Below are 12,862 nucleotides of genomic sequence, written 5' to 3'. Positions count from 1 at the left end.
AAAAAAACACATTATAAGGCATCTGTTCTTTTTTGTGAAGAGAGTCAAAGCAAAGAAATATACTGTGAATTTGTACAAGTATTTGTTAGATTAGATTGGAGCAATGCTTAACCTAACACAAAAAAACAAAGGAACACTACTTCCCCCCCCCCCCTTGGCATTCTCTTCCCAAATATTTTCCCAGTGTAACCTCTCTTCTTACCTCCAAAAACAGTTTTGAAGCAGAGGGTGTTTAAAAAGCAAACTGAGAATTCTATGGAACACTAGCCTTAGAACAAATTCAGAAAAATGAAGGCACTGCATTTATGTGCACACCCGAAATGTAGTCCATCTTTTTACAATAAACGTGTTGCATTTATCTAGAAAATAAACTTCTAGTTAACACTGAAGCCAAGGCGTATTAACTGTTCCATTCTCATTTGTCATAATATTATATAAACCTGTTTTGTATATTATGGCATGCATCTGGTGCAAAAATCATATTGTATGCATTATATCCTGAACCATGGTATAATGTTACATTAATGCCCACTGCAACTACTGGCTTCTATATTTTGCAGCAGCATAGCTGGAAAATGCCCAAGAACTATATCCACAAAGAACTACCGAGAATCATAGTAACTTCTTATATTAGGCTTTCTTAGGGCCACACACTCCTGTCTATTCCAGCTAAAATTAGCACAGGTAGGATAGACAATTTATTAGCCACACTAATCTGGAGGAAAGCTGGAGAAGTGGGACAGTTAATGTAAGAAAATGTACATTTCACATGACAGTTCGTGATAGAATAGTCTGTACTAAATAAGAAATGAAAGAAAAGGTAGTCTTAAGTTTGCTATCCAAGACATTGCCTAGATCATCCGGTGTCTGTAAAACAGAGTGGTGGAGCTTCTCATCCAATTGCAGGTCCTTTTGTTCATTGTGATCTGCACTCAAAGTAGCAGGTGATGGAGTCTGGGACCGTGATCCAAGAGCAGACTGAACTGGTGAAGCACTTTCGGAACCTGTGAAAAAAATTTAGCTATCAAAATAAGATGTATAGTTATATAATACTGTAAACACATCATGCTTTTTAATATTGATGTAATACTGTACTTAGTAATGATAAAAGCTAAATATTTATCAAAATACAGTATTTCAAGATGGAACTCATTATATTGAATTAGCAAATTTTAATTAAGCTAGTTTAAAAGTTATAGATATTTTACTTCACTGATAATTTTCTACACTTCTGTACCTGTAGGGTTCTTACAATTAGTAGAAACAAAACAGTAGAGGAAATATTGAGAAAAAGATGATAGAAATTAAACTATGGTAATGTTCAAGTAAGATGGCAGAGATGAGTGTTGAGGGAGAACTTCCCATCTTGGAGGTGTGCCCATCTGAGATTTCCAGACCTGATCCAAGTAACTGATGGCTTAATATACATCAATGGTCATACTTTGGATCTGATTTTCTCTTGGAGCAGTGACAACAGGATCTGAAGTTGGGGGAAGATTTCCAATACTTTAAATCTATCATGGTCAGATTACTTTTTGACCTCGGAGTATCCTATGGCTGCTCCCTGCTTTAGGAGGGAATGGAATGGTGAAATGCATCCATTCTTGTTTTCTTTATCCTCTCAGAAGCCTTCTGCTTTCTTCTGTACTGGCTCTAACAGTTAGATGCTGGGGACATAGTATTATGCTGATTCTCCTCTTTCCACTGAGATCAGTTCCAGTTAGTGTTATGGGGGAATGGGGAAGGCTCTGCCTTACAAATCTTCTTGACTGGGAGTGCCTTAAGAGCTCAACATTCTACCTATGTCCATTTAATATCTATATGAAGCTTTTGAGTGAAGTCACTTTATGGCACAGAGTGAGCTGTCATCAATAAGCTGACAATATGTAGCAATATATCTCTGCTCCAGGCCAATCAAATAATGCTTTTGTCAGTGCCTGGAGGTTATGGAATGGAATGGGGGCATTCCGGATGGGCAAAACAGATTTCAACTCAAGGCTAGCAGGATGGAGAGGCTTTGGATTTTACAACTCCTGGATCCTTAGTTCTAGATGGGGATATACTATCACAGACAGAATGGCTATGCAATTTGGGGGTCCACTTGGGGCTCTTGTTTAAAGAGCACTTGTGGCCAGGGAATTCTTTGCTTTATGCTATTCCTTAATTGTACCATTTCCTTGATCAGGAGGTACTACATATGATCATTCATACTTTGGCCACCTCCCAATAGATTACTACACTCTATATTGAGCTTCCCTTGAAAAATATCTGGAAGCTTCAGTTAATTCAGAATGTAGCAATGGGGCAAATATAGATATGCTTCATTATCTCCATATTGCACGTTTGTTTTAAGAGCTACACTGCATCCTAATTTGCCTCTGGGTGCTTATTACTACCTAAAAAGCCCTACATGGCATGAGGTCAGGGTATCTGAGGGACTGCCTTAGTCCCATAGTATTCAACTCATCCCATGAAGTTAGGTAGGAGGGACATATTGTTGGTCTCACCAATCAGGGATTGTCTTCTAGCAGGACATAGAAGGAGTCTCTTTTTCATACTAGCGCCCGCACTCTGGGACACTATGCTGCCTGAGATTAACTTGGCCCCAGCTCTGTTCTGATCTGGCTATTTTTCTAGGGAGTTGTGAATGTAATTTTTTTTTTAAAAAAATGTGAGCCAGAATACACTACCAATGTGTAGGTGACTAAAGGAAGACTGAACTGCAGCAGCACATCAAGATGCTGAAAAGCTTGTTTCATTTGGAATGGTATTCTCCATGTCCAAGCAATTCTTAATCAAATTAATAATATGCAAGATTAGAGAATGGTATCGTTCGGTTTAGGCACTCTTAATTTGCCATGGGGTAGCATTAAACATATGGTAAGTGGATTTTAATCAACAAAAGCTCATACAGTAATATCTATGTTACCTTTAAGGGTTCTTGAATTTGTTTTGATTTTGCTATAATAGAATGACTACCTAGAAAATGGTTAAACAAAATATATTAAAAGCTAAATAGAGATAGCTGTAGGATGGGAGAGTGATAGAAGCATCTACAATCAGGATGTTCCCCCCATCCCTTCATTTCACCTGTAATCGTAGCTGCTTCAGCAGATAGTGCTTGTTGATTGAGACTGCTGGTCTCAGAATCAATGTGGAGGGTAGTCAAACTAGCCACTTCTTGTTCTTCAGCACTCTGCTGAGGGCCGGAACCTGTATCAGATTCAGCAGAAGTTGTTGTGCCACCTTCAGGACATAAACTGAAATCTAAAAAAAGAAAAGAAAAGAAAAGAAAAGGAAAGGAAAGAAAAGAAAAGGAAAGAAAAGAAAAGGGCCATTATTCAGATCTAAGTTAAAAACACAGTCATTACATTATAAAACCAGCAACACTGAAGCTTTCACAGAAATAGTCTGTTGCTACTTTTTGTTTTATATTTGCTGTAATGTTATTAAGATGTACAGTCAAAGGTAACTGCCGAAGAACTGTTATCTATGTTGGGGATATGATATATTAGTGGTGGCGAACCTATGGCACGCAGGTCAGAGGCGGCACTCGGAGCCCTCTCTGTGGGCACATGTGCCGTTGCCCCAACCTCGCCTCCCCCCACGACCCCCTCACCAGCAGCCCCCCTGGAGGAGAGTCGCCCCCGAGCATGGCCCACACGGAGCAGGGCAGTCAAGGACATGGCAGCCAGGCAGCATAGACAAGACTCTGCCCTCATGCCCCATCCCGCACAGTTGATGCTGCAGGGTGCGGGCAGAGGGCGTGGCCACCATGGTGCTGCCTGGGCAATCTGTGGTGGGCCCTGCAGGCAGGTGGGGTGGGAGACGGAGTGGGGGCAGAGCAGGGGGTAGAGCAGGGGCGGGGCCAGTTTTTGGGCACTCGGTCTCTAAAAGGTTCGCCATCACTGTGATATATATTAGAGAAGACAAAGGAACAAAAAACCAATGCATCTGAGTTATGTAAATAACATGTATTTTCCCTAGAAAACCATAAGCTGGGACTAACTTCTTCGGCAATGTGCTCTTACTTACAGTTGGGTTTTTTGGGAGGGGGGGGATTTTGCCATCACCTCCTTCTGAGGACTGCAGAAAAAGCAACTGGCCCAATGTCACTCAGCTGGGTTCACGCCTAAAGAGATTAGAATTCATACCCTCCTAGTTCCTAGCATAGTGCCTTAACTACTATAGCAGACTGGCTCCCTTGTAGTTAGCTCATTTACGTGTAAAAGCAAAATTGTGAAAGTTTTGCCACTGGAGACAGATCTGTTGAGAGATGTATGTATAAGAAGGCCAGGATAGGACCTCATCAAGAGAACTTCATTTCAGCTACAAAATGCTGAATCTATTTAAGATATGTATATCTACAAATAAGGACCTTCCCCAACTAAGATAATTCTTGAGGACTGATTCTGATGAAATAAGCCCAAGGAACTCATTATCATAATTCATGCTGTTGTAAACCGGAGTGAATGAGGGCTTTATCTCTGTTCCTGATTGATAGAGTTTGTTGAGACAGATATATACCCAAGGACACGTTCACATCATTTGCTCTAATGGCTGAATATTCACTAAGTCTTATTGGATGCCATATGTATCCTGTAGTTTGAAACATCAATGGTAATGTTATGTGAAGAACGAACTTATGTAATACGAAAAACACTATTTAAAATATCTGTTTAATTGTGTGTTTCCCATAGGCAGGATAAACCTATTAGACAGTTCCTGCTCTGAAACTATACATTTTGATAAAAGGGTCTTCCTTATGGATTTTACTCCAGATTTTTAAATTAATTTACTAATATTAACCTTTTCAAATTTAGATTTACATCCAAATGTATTGCTATGCTGATGGAAAACACTTTTATACAGCAGACGTGAACTGAATAGGGGAAGAAGATGATCATCAGCAATTTACCCTTTCTACAGCATCCTATACCTTACCCATCTGCTCTGGATGATTTGAGGCCATTCTTCAGAAACATGGGAAATGGGAATATAGCATGTGGGAGATGGCCTAAAGAGTTACAAGCTTCCACTAGATTGAAAGAATTCTACTCCCCTCTACATTTCAGTTACAAGCTTCCACTAGATTGAAAGATGTCCTATCCATGAAGGATACCAATCAAACAGCAATTGAATTTTCTTCTTAAAACTCCCTTTTATATAATTGTATATAAGATTCAGTGGGAATATACTTGCTTTCAAATTTATGGCCATCATACTGGAATGCACTGAAGGAATCAGAGTGGCTGTCAGAACTGACAAGGTCACTGCTGCCTGCACTGGCAGGAGACGTCCATTCAGAAGGTACACCAGGATCATCAACAGGACGCATTTGATTCTGCTTGTTCAATATATCAGGAAGATCTTTTGGTACTTCTAAGCTTCCTGGACTGCTTCCTCTTCTTGCCACATTCTAATTGAAATAATATTTCATGTAATTTAACAAAAAATATAGTCAGAAATGACAGAATCTTACAATTATCAATTTTTAAAGAGGGGAAAATTGATACACTATGACATTTACACCCCAATCCATCCTGACAAGAACTTTATCTCATAAAATCATAGAGTTGGAAGGAACCTCAAGGGGTCATCTATCCAATCATCTGCTTAGTGCAGGATTCACTAAGACATTTCTGAGATAACCATCCAGCCTCTGTTGGAAAGGAGAACTCACCTCCACATGTGGTAGTGTGTTCCACTGGCTGATAATCGTACTGTCTGGAAGTTATTTTTAATGTATAGCCTGAACTTCCTTCCTTGTAGTTGTAACCCACTTATGCAAAGGATACTCTGGATGGCATACAACAATAAGTCCCTCATCATTTTCTTGAATTTATCAATAACCTTTTTGACCTATTGAGCCCAGAAGTGGACATAGTATTCTAAATGGACCATTCATAATTCCACGAGATATTCTATGCTCCTATTAATGCACTTCATGGAAACATTTGACTTTTCAGAGGCTGCATCCCTTTGCTGGCTCATGTTTTAGCTGTGGTTGATAAGTATGCCCAGATCTTTTTCACATGTAATTCTGCTAAGGCAAGTGTCTGCCATCCTATTTTTATGTCTTTCATTGTGTCCCGTCATTTTTCATTTTTAAATTTTTGCCTATTAAATTTCATCCTGTTCATTTTAATCTACCGTTCAAAACTAAGCAGAGCTTTTAAGATATGAACCATCTCTGCCATTTTTGTGTCATCTGCAAACTTGACAAGAGACTTTCAAATTCCTCATCAAAGTCATTGATAAAATCATGAATGGTACAGGGCACAGAAGAGAACCCTGTGATACTCAACACCTTCCTGGAACCATTAATAAGCACTCCTTGGGAGTATTTCTTCAACCAATTAGGAGTCCATCTAGCCCATATTTTACCATTTTATTAAGGAAAATACTATGAGGTATTCTATTGAAAGCTTTGCTGAGGTCCAGATACATAATATCCTAACTAGTAACTCTATCAAAGAAAGAGGTAAAGTTAGTTTGGCATGATTTTATTGGCAACAAACCCATGCTGACCCCTATTAATTATATCATGCCTATTCAAATGCTCACATATATGCCATTTAATAATAACATTGCTTGGTATAGACATCATGCATATAGGTCTGAAGCATCCTGGATCCCCCCCCTTTTCATTTTTGAAGACATGGATTTCTGTTTTCCTCCAATCTTTTGTCTCAAAGGTGCTCATGGATGAGACATGAAATATCTTCAAGCAAAAACAAAGAAAGTGCAGTTGTCTTTTGAAAAAGCACTTTTGGGACAACCATGACCTGGATAACTGAGAATCTCCATTGACCTCCAATCTTTTAGGATCTTACCAATCTCCTGGCAGTTCTTAAAGGTTGTTAAGAGTAATTCTGCAATCAGCTCTGCTGGTTCTTTCAGTATTCTAGCATGTGATCCATTGCAGATCTGAATTCATTTAAATTAGCTAATGTAGTTTGAGGTATTTATGCCTCAATTTCCTCTTTTCTCCAGTGGGCAGAAAAATGATCAGTGAGAGTTCCATTCTCTTCTGAGAGAAGACATGCAAAACAGGAGATAAGAGATTCTACCTTCTCATCACACGATCAACTATGATCAATCCACTACTTTCTGCTTACAACTAACCTGCAGGATCTTTGATTTTCTTTTTATTTATAATATAGTCCAGAGAGTTAGTTGTTTGTTTGCTTTTGGTATATCTCACAAGCCTCAGCTCACTCTGAGTGTTAAACTGTTGGCCCATGGGCTGGTTGCATCATACGGAAGCCATGCCCACTCCAGCAATGCAAAAAAAGGTGCGATATGTCGTGACACGTCACATGACGGGGCGAGTTTGACACCTGTACTCTAAGGTACCTCTTATGAGTCCCTGCTCATTTAAAACTTAGCCCATAATTATTACAATGTTTGGAGAATACCTTGTATTCTTCATTAGTCATATGCTCCTCCTTTCATTTCCTATACATAATTCCTCTTTCTCTTCAGCATTTTATAGAATTCTGCATAAATCCATTCTGGCTTCTTTATATTGCTCCTATTTTTCCATCTTTGCTGCCACAATTAACACAGTTCTTTTTCTAAAGCATCTTTAAAGTGCTACTTCTGCAATCAATTTCTCCCTGTTCATGTGAAATAGGTTTGGGACAGCCAACACTCTTATTTTTTGTTCTACCTTTTGAAAAATAAAGATGTCAATGAGAGAAGACCTACCTAAATTGGACTCTGACTTATTATCAGAGGTAAGGATAATCAAAATTTTCTATTATTACTATCATATGCCTCTTTAAAAGATTGATCATCTGATGGCAAAAAATTTCATCGATATCTTCTGACTGCTAAGTTGCTTATAATAAACCCTTGTGATAGTATCATTTTCATTTCTCTCTCATTTTTTTTCCAATCAAAACACTTTCAATAAAATTTGATGATATCTGAATTTCTGTGCAAGCATGTTTTTCTTTGCGTAACAATGCAATACCCCCATTTTTTCTATGGAGATGTTCCTTTGAATATGTTACAGCTTTTTATTGTTATGTGTGAATCATGAATATCACATCACCAAGATTCCATTATATCCATCACATCACATTTGTCTTCCTGAATTAGGATCTCTAGTTCTCCTTATTTATTTCCCAGTCCATTAGCATTTGCAGTTAAAATTAATTATGCAACTCAATCATAATCATAATTGTATTTGATACTTTACAATAAAAGAAAATGCTAAAAGCTTACCAAAGAGCTACCACTGCGTAGTCTTTCAGCTATAAACTCATCCATGAGGTCAGGAATATTTGCATTACTACTGCCATTATCATTACCCAGAGAGATCTGCTTTTGGCTCATATCTTCCCTATTGGCTAAAAGCAAATGAATGACTGTATATAGTAAAAAATCATTTTCAGCAATAAATACTTTAAAACATTATAAAATAAGTTAAACAATACAAATAATTATTTACTGAACATGCAGTTAAAATATATTCTTTAAAAACAGATTTAGTTATATGAATTAGTACAGCTGTTCCACGTATTAAACCATCCCATCCCATCACCACTGAGCAAGTGTTAGTCAATCTCCAGTGTGACCTTGAAAAAAGCAAGAAAGCTTACAGATAAGCACTATTAAAGTTGTTAATGCTTGCTTCACTCCTTCATATCACTGAATGCACAATATTCTACAGCTATGCAAATGTGTGCTAATGAAAACAGAAAGGTTGACATTATATGTATTATTTATATGCTGAATTATATGTTTCACTGTATTACTGCATATTCAAAATACAGGATTGAGAATGAAAAACTGAATACTTAAAAAGGGAATATAGTTGATGATCAATACTGCAAAGCAATTCATCCTGTTATATTTTGTTATTTTAACCTTGAAGGTTTCAAATGTTCTAGTTTATTTTTATTTAATTAAATGTTGTCTCTCCCCAAAACAAAGAGTAAATGTGTTGCTACTTTGAGATATAAATTTTGATTTTGATATTACACTCTCAAGGCATTAAATAAAATTTAAAAACCCTCTCTAAATATTCTTAGTACTCAACCTAAACATTTTCAGCAAGGAGATGCATTAAATATAATAAATTAAATCAATCTGAAATAATTTGTTGCATTATTGACTAATTTGTTATGATATGCTAACAAAGACTGCCCTCAGATGGCATTAACATCTCAATGCAGGATGCATTATAGAACATTCTGTTAATCATGCCAGCATACAATGTACAAAGAAACAAAAACAAAAAAACACCAAAATCCTACCTCACTGCTGAAAATGAATGTAATTCTGATTATTTTTTTAAAATGTTACTTAGCATGTTGACTAAGATGGTGATATTAGAATGACAGCCAGCCTTGTCTATTTTTATTAGTACATAGAGGCTTCACAGCTAGCTCAAGAAGAACTATCATGGTTCCTTTATGCACTTCTATGATTCCAGAAAACAAAAGCAGTGATAGATGTTGCCATGAAAAGTGGGGCATCCATTTCAGTGAATGCACCAAGAAAGTGCTAAAGCATATTTTGTATCTGCTTAAATAAAATGTCAAAATTCACACTGGACTGTTATGAGGAAGTAATCCAAACATAAAATGTTGACATCTGCTTTAAATTTTTGTTTTCAGGAGGAGGAGGAGGAGGAGGAACCTAATTGCATCTGCAATTAGTTCAAATACAATAAGTGATAACTAAGGAGAAGTACTAGAGATATTACACCTACAGTTTCTATTAGAAACCAAATATATGCCAATTGTATCTAAATAGTTGGATTGCAGGGTATGCCAGAAAAGCATGGCAAAGATACAATCTATTTGTAGATTTACTGTCTCTTCCTCTTCCCTACCTTAAGTGTTCAGCAGCAAAGTGATTCATTAAATGTTTTTTTTTAAAAAAGATAATTAGTAATTTATAGTTTGCACATTTAACTTACACTTGGGGAAAAAATTCAGCTGGCCATTGCGCATGCAAAACCAAACAAGAAAAAGCACTGATCACCCCAAAGCCTTTTGATTGCTTTATAACAGCTTGCTTTAGGTGCATAAAGCCAAACTGATGCTGCCTTTCTCCTTTTGTGCGCTGCACAGTATTAGTGCTCACCTGCAGCTTTCTTTCCAAAATAGCCCATTACATGACTGTACAGATCCCTCAGTGGAGCCTCTGCTGGCACTCTGCTCTGCCTCTGTGGGGAAACATTTGCCTTCGGCTTCGAAAGAGCATGTACAACAGATTTATACACACCACCCAGGGAGCCCTGCTGTTGTCCCGACTCCTGACTTGATGGTTTAGGTGGGCTACGATTAGACATTTGATTTATTCCAACACTTTCCTTCTGCAGCGTGAATGCTGGAACATCTCCTGATTCTTTATTCTGCTTACTATTAGCAGATGTTGCACTGACTGCATCTAGATGCCTATAGATTCCAGGTCTGACCAGCACAGCCCCAGAGGATGAGCTGGTACTTGTACTTGTATTGCTGCTGCTGCTATTGATCCCACTACTGAAACCACTGAGTTTACGCAGTCTTGCTTTCCATGGGGCCTCTTTGTTTTCTAGAGGATTATAAAACTGAACAGATTCAGTAGAAGGCCTAAAAGTGACATGGACACTGTTTCGCTTTTTAGTTGCTATTTTCATGATTTTAGCCTTATGAGTTACTGTTTCAGATATACTTCTCTTAGTTGGTGTCACTTTGCTCATGCCTGTAAGTTGAAGCATTTCAGGGTTAACTATGGCTTTATGTGGCATTTTCTTTGCATGCATAACACTTGTGTTGGTTATTTTTTCATTAAAGAGGGCACTCTTATGTTTTTCAGCTAACACTGTTTCCACAGATACATCTACATCAGTGGCAATTTGTCTGTACAAATATCTCTTCCTTTCTTTGTCAATAGTACTTGACCCGGGATCAAGCAGATTTTGAGTGTGTTTATCAATATTTAATTGTTTAGCATTATCAGCTTGGTTTCTTGTAGAAGTATCTACTTGTGTAGGTGCAATATTACTTATAAAGCCAGTTTGATTTTGTTCCAATTGTAGTTCTGTATTATTGGTATTTTCTGCAACAATAGTATTACTTGCAACAGTCTGGTCTGTACACTCTCCTTCATCCAATGGCAAATTATCACTCCTACTTATTCCTGCAACAAATTCATGAGGAGAAGACTCATACTTATCTATCTCAATGCTACTGAAAAATTCTTCTTTTTCTTTAAGATATTCTCTCAGAGATGAAAGAAGATCATCTTCACCTTCAAGGTCAACATACTCGTTTTGTTCAAAGGCTGCATCTGCAAGTTCTACTGGGCCTACCAACTGACAAAGATGATCATAAATACTATCCCCAACTTCCAGAGAGGACTCTCTGCTATTTGTATCGGTAATGTGACTTTCAGTGGATTTACATATTGAAGAGGCCTCTGTGGAACTCTGTAAGCTTGGAGCATGATGGGATGAACCGTCAATGACAGGAACTGCACCTTTGACTCGCTCAACAGTGAATGGTTCCAGTATATCAGATGTGCTGCTACTTCTTGGAAGTGGCTGCTCCTCATTCAGTGCATCAAAAACTTCACTAGGAGTTTCTTCACTCTGTGAAAAATGTCTGATGCGAGGTGGACGTGGGAGGATTTGAGTATCATCCATGTCTGCAGAAAAAATATGCATTTAGTATATATTATATCCATATTTTTTATTTTCCTAGTATTTAACTGTTCAGTACAATAATACAGCATTTAAGAAGGTTCCCAAAAATGAAATACTGTTTTTTTGAAGTTTTATTAAACATCTGCATGCATATACAAAAGGGATACAATATGCATCATCAGGACACTTTTAAAATGTTAACACTGATAGAAATAAACTGCAAAGTAATGGGAGATTTGGAAACACTGTTAAAACTAGGGCTGTGCCAATACATTATTAAATACTAGTTTAATTCAGGGAGTCAAAACAAACATTTAATTATATTGCCTATTTAGAAGGAAATGCAATGCAAAAACTGACAGTCTATCATAATTTAGATGGCTCTATATGTAAATAAAAAGTCCTAATGTGCAAATCTATAGGAATAGAAATACAAAGCACAAATATAAAAATGAAAGGGTATTGTTTTATATTATTATATAAGTTCTTTAACTGATTGTTTCTGCATAATAAAACACTATATTTTCTCCCACTACTCAGGTTTGCTTAAGATATGCATATGCACATACTTTTCAGCCTATAATTAGACCCTTCAATACCAGCCTATATTCCCCTAAATATACAAAAACTAGTTTTTAATAAAACTAATAAACACAACATAGTATTTCAGAAGTCTAACAAATTGAGCCTATACCCTATGATAATTTCATAATAATTTTACTTTTGTTTTCTTTCTAAATATCCAAAATTATATCTTGATCCTAACAAGACAGCTTGTTATTCTCTGCAGGTAATAACTTGTAATATAGAATTAATCTTTGCTATTTTAGATCAGTCAAAATATATGAAGACGAACAGAAAATTAGTAAACGCTGAACAGAAAAAGCAAAGTTGTTCATACTTTTCTGTGCCAATAGTACTGCATTCGAGCTTAACTTTAATGATCAGCGTAGAGGTTAATGAAAACAATTATAACTGCCTATTACAACTTTTTCCAAGATGACCTAAAACAAGGAAGAGATATTTTAAAGTATTATATCTGGCCTAGAATCATGTCTGAGCTTTTAAAGGCCAATGAGATACGTTGAGATATATTATAATGTGTTCTGGTAGTCGTTTAGTTATTTTATTTCAGCAACGTTTTCAAATTCTACATTTCATTATTCCCTTTTAAACTTCTTCTTTTTGGTTAGTTTGGTGTTGGTAGTTTTA

General features: G+C 36.9%; 1 protein-coding gene across 9 annotated transcripts in view; it reads right to left on the bottom strand.

The window, feature by feature from the left end:
* Positions 1-12,862, bottom strand: part of RALGAPA1 (Ral GTPase activating protein catalytic subunit alpha 1) — a 128,623-nt gene that overhangs the window by 68,220 nt on the left and 47,541 nt on the right. For 7 of the 9 annotated variants that reach the window (XM_039351825.1, XM_039351822.1, XM_039351821.1 and 4 more), the window contains 5 exons: positions 10,105-11,652; positions 8,236-8,360; positions 5,203-5,419; positions 3,091-3,267; positions 852-1,004 (listed from right to left, as the gene is read on the bottom strand). In XM_039351825.1, the coding sequence (XP_039207759.1) occupies positions 852-1,004; positions 3,091-3,267; positions 5,203-5,419; positions 8,236-8,360; positions 10,105-11,652 (2,220 nt within the window). The remainder of the gene's footprint in view (positions 1-851; positions 1,005-3,090; positions 3,268-5,202; positions 5,420-8,235; positions 8,361-10,104; positions 11,653-12,862) is intronic. The other 2 variants (XM_039351829.1, XM_039351830.1) reach the window with 1 other exon arrangement.

The sequence above is a fragment of the Crotalus tigris genome, unplaced genomic scaffold (assembly GCF_016545835.1).
Source record: "Crotalus tigris isolate CLP2741 ecotype Arizona unplaced genomic scaffold, ASM1654583v1 scf7180000018371.15429387391:27106975, whole genome shotgun sequence".
In the NCBI taxonomy this organism is placed as follows: domain Eukaryota; kingdom Metazoa; phylum Chordata; class Lepidosauria; order Squamata; family Viperidae; genus Crotalus; species Crotalus tigris.
Note: the sequence above shows the minus strand (reverse complement) of the source record. Positions and strands in the feature narration are given on the sequence as shown.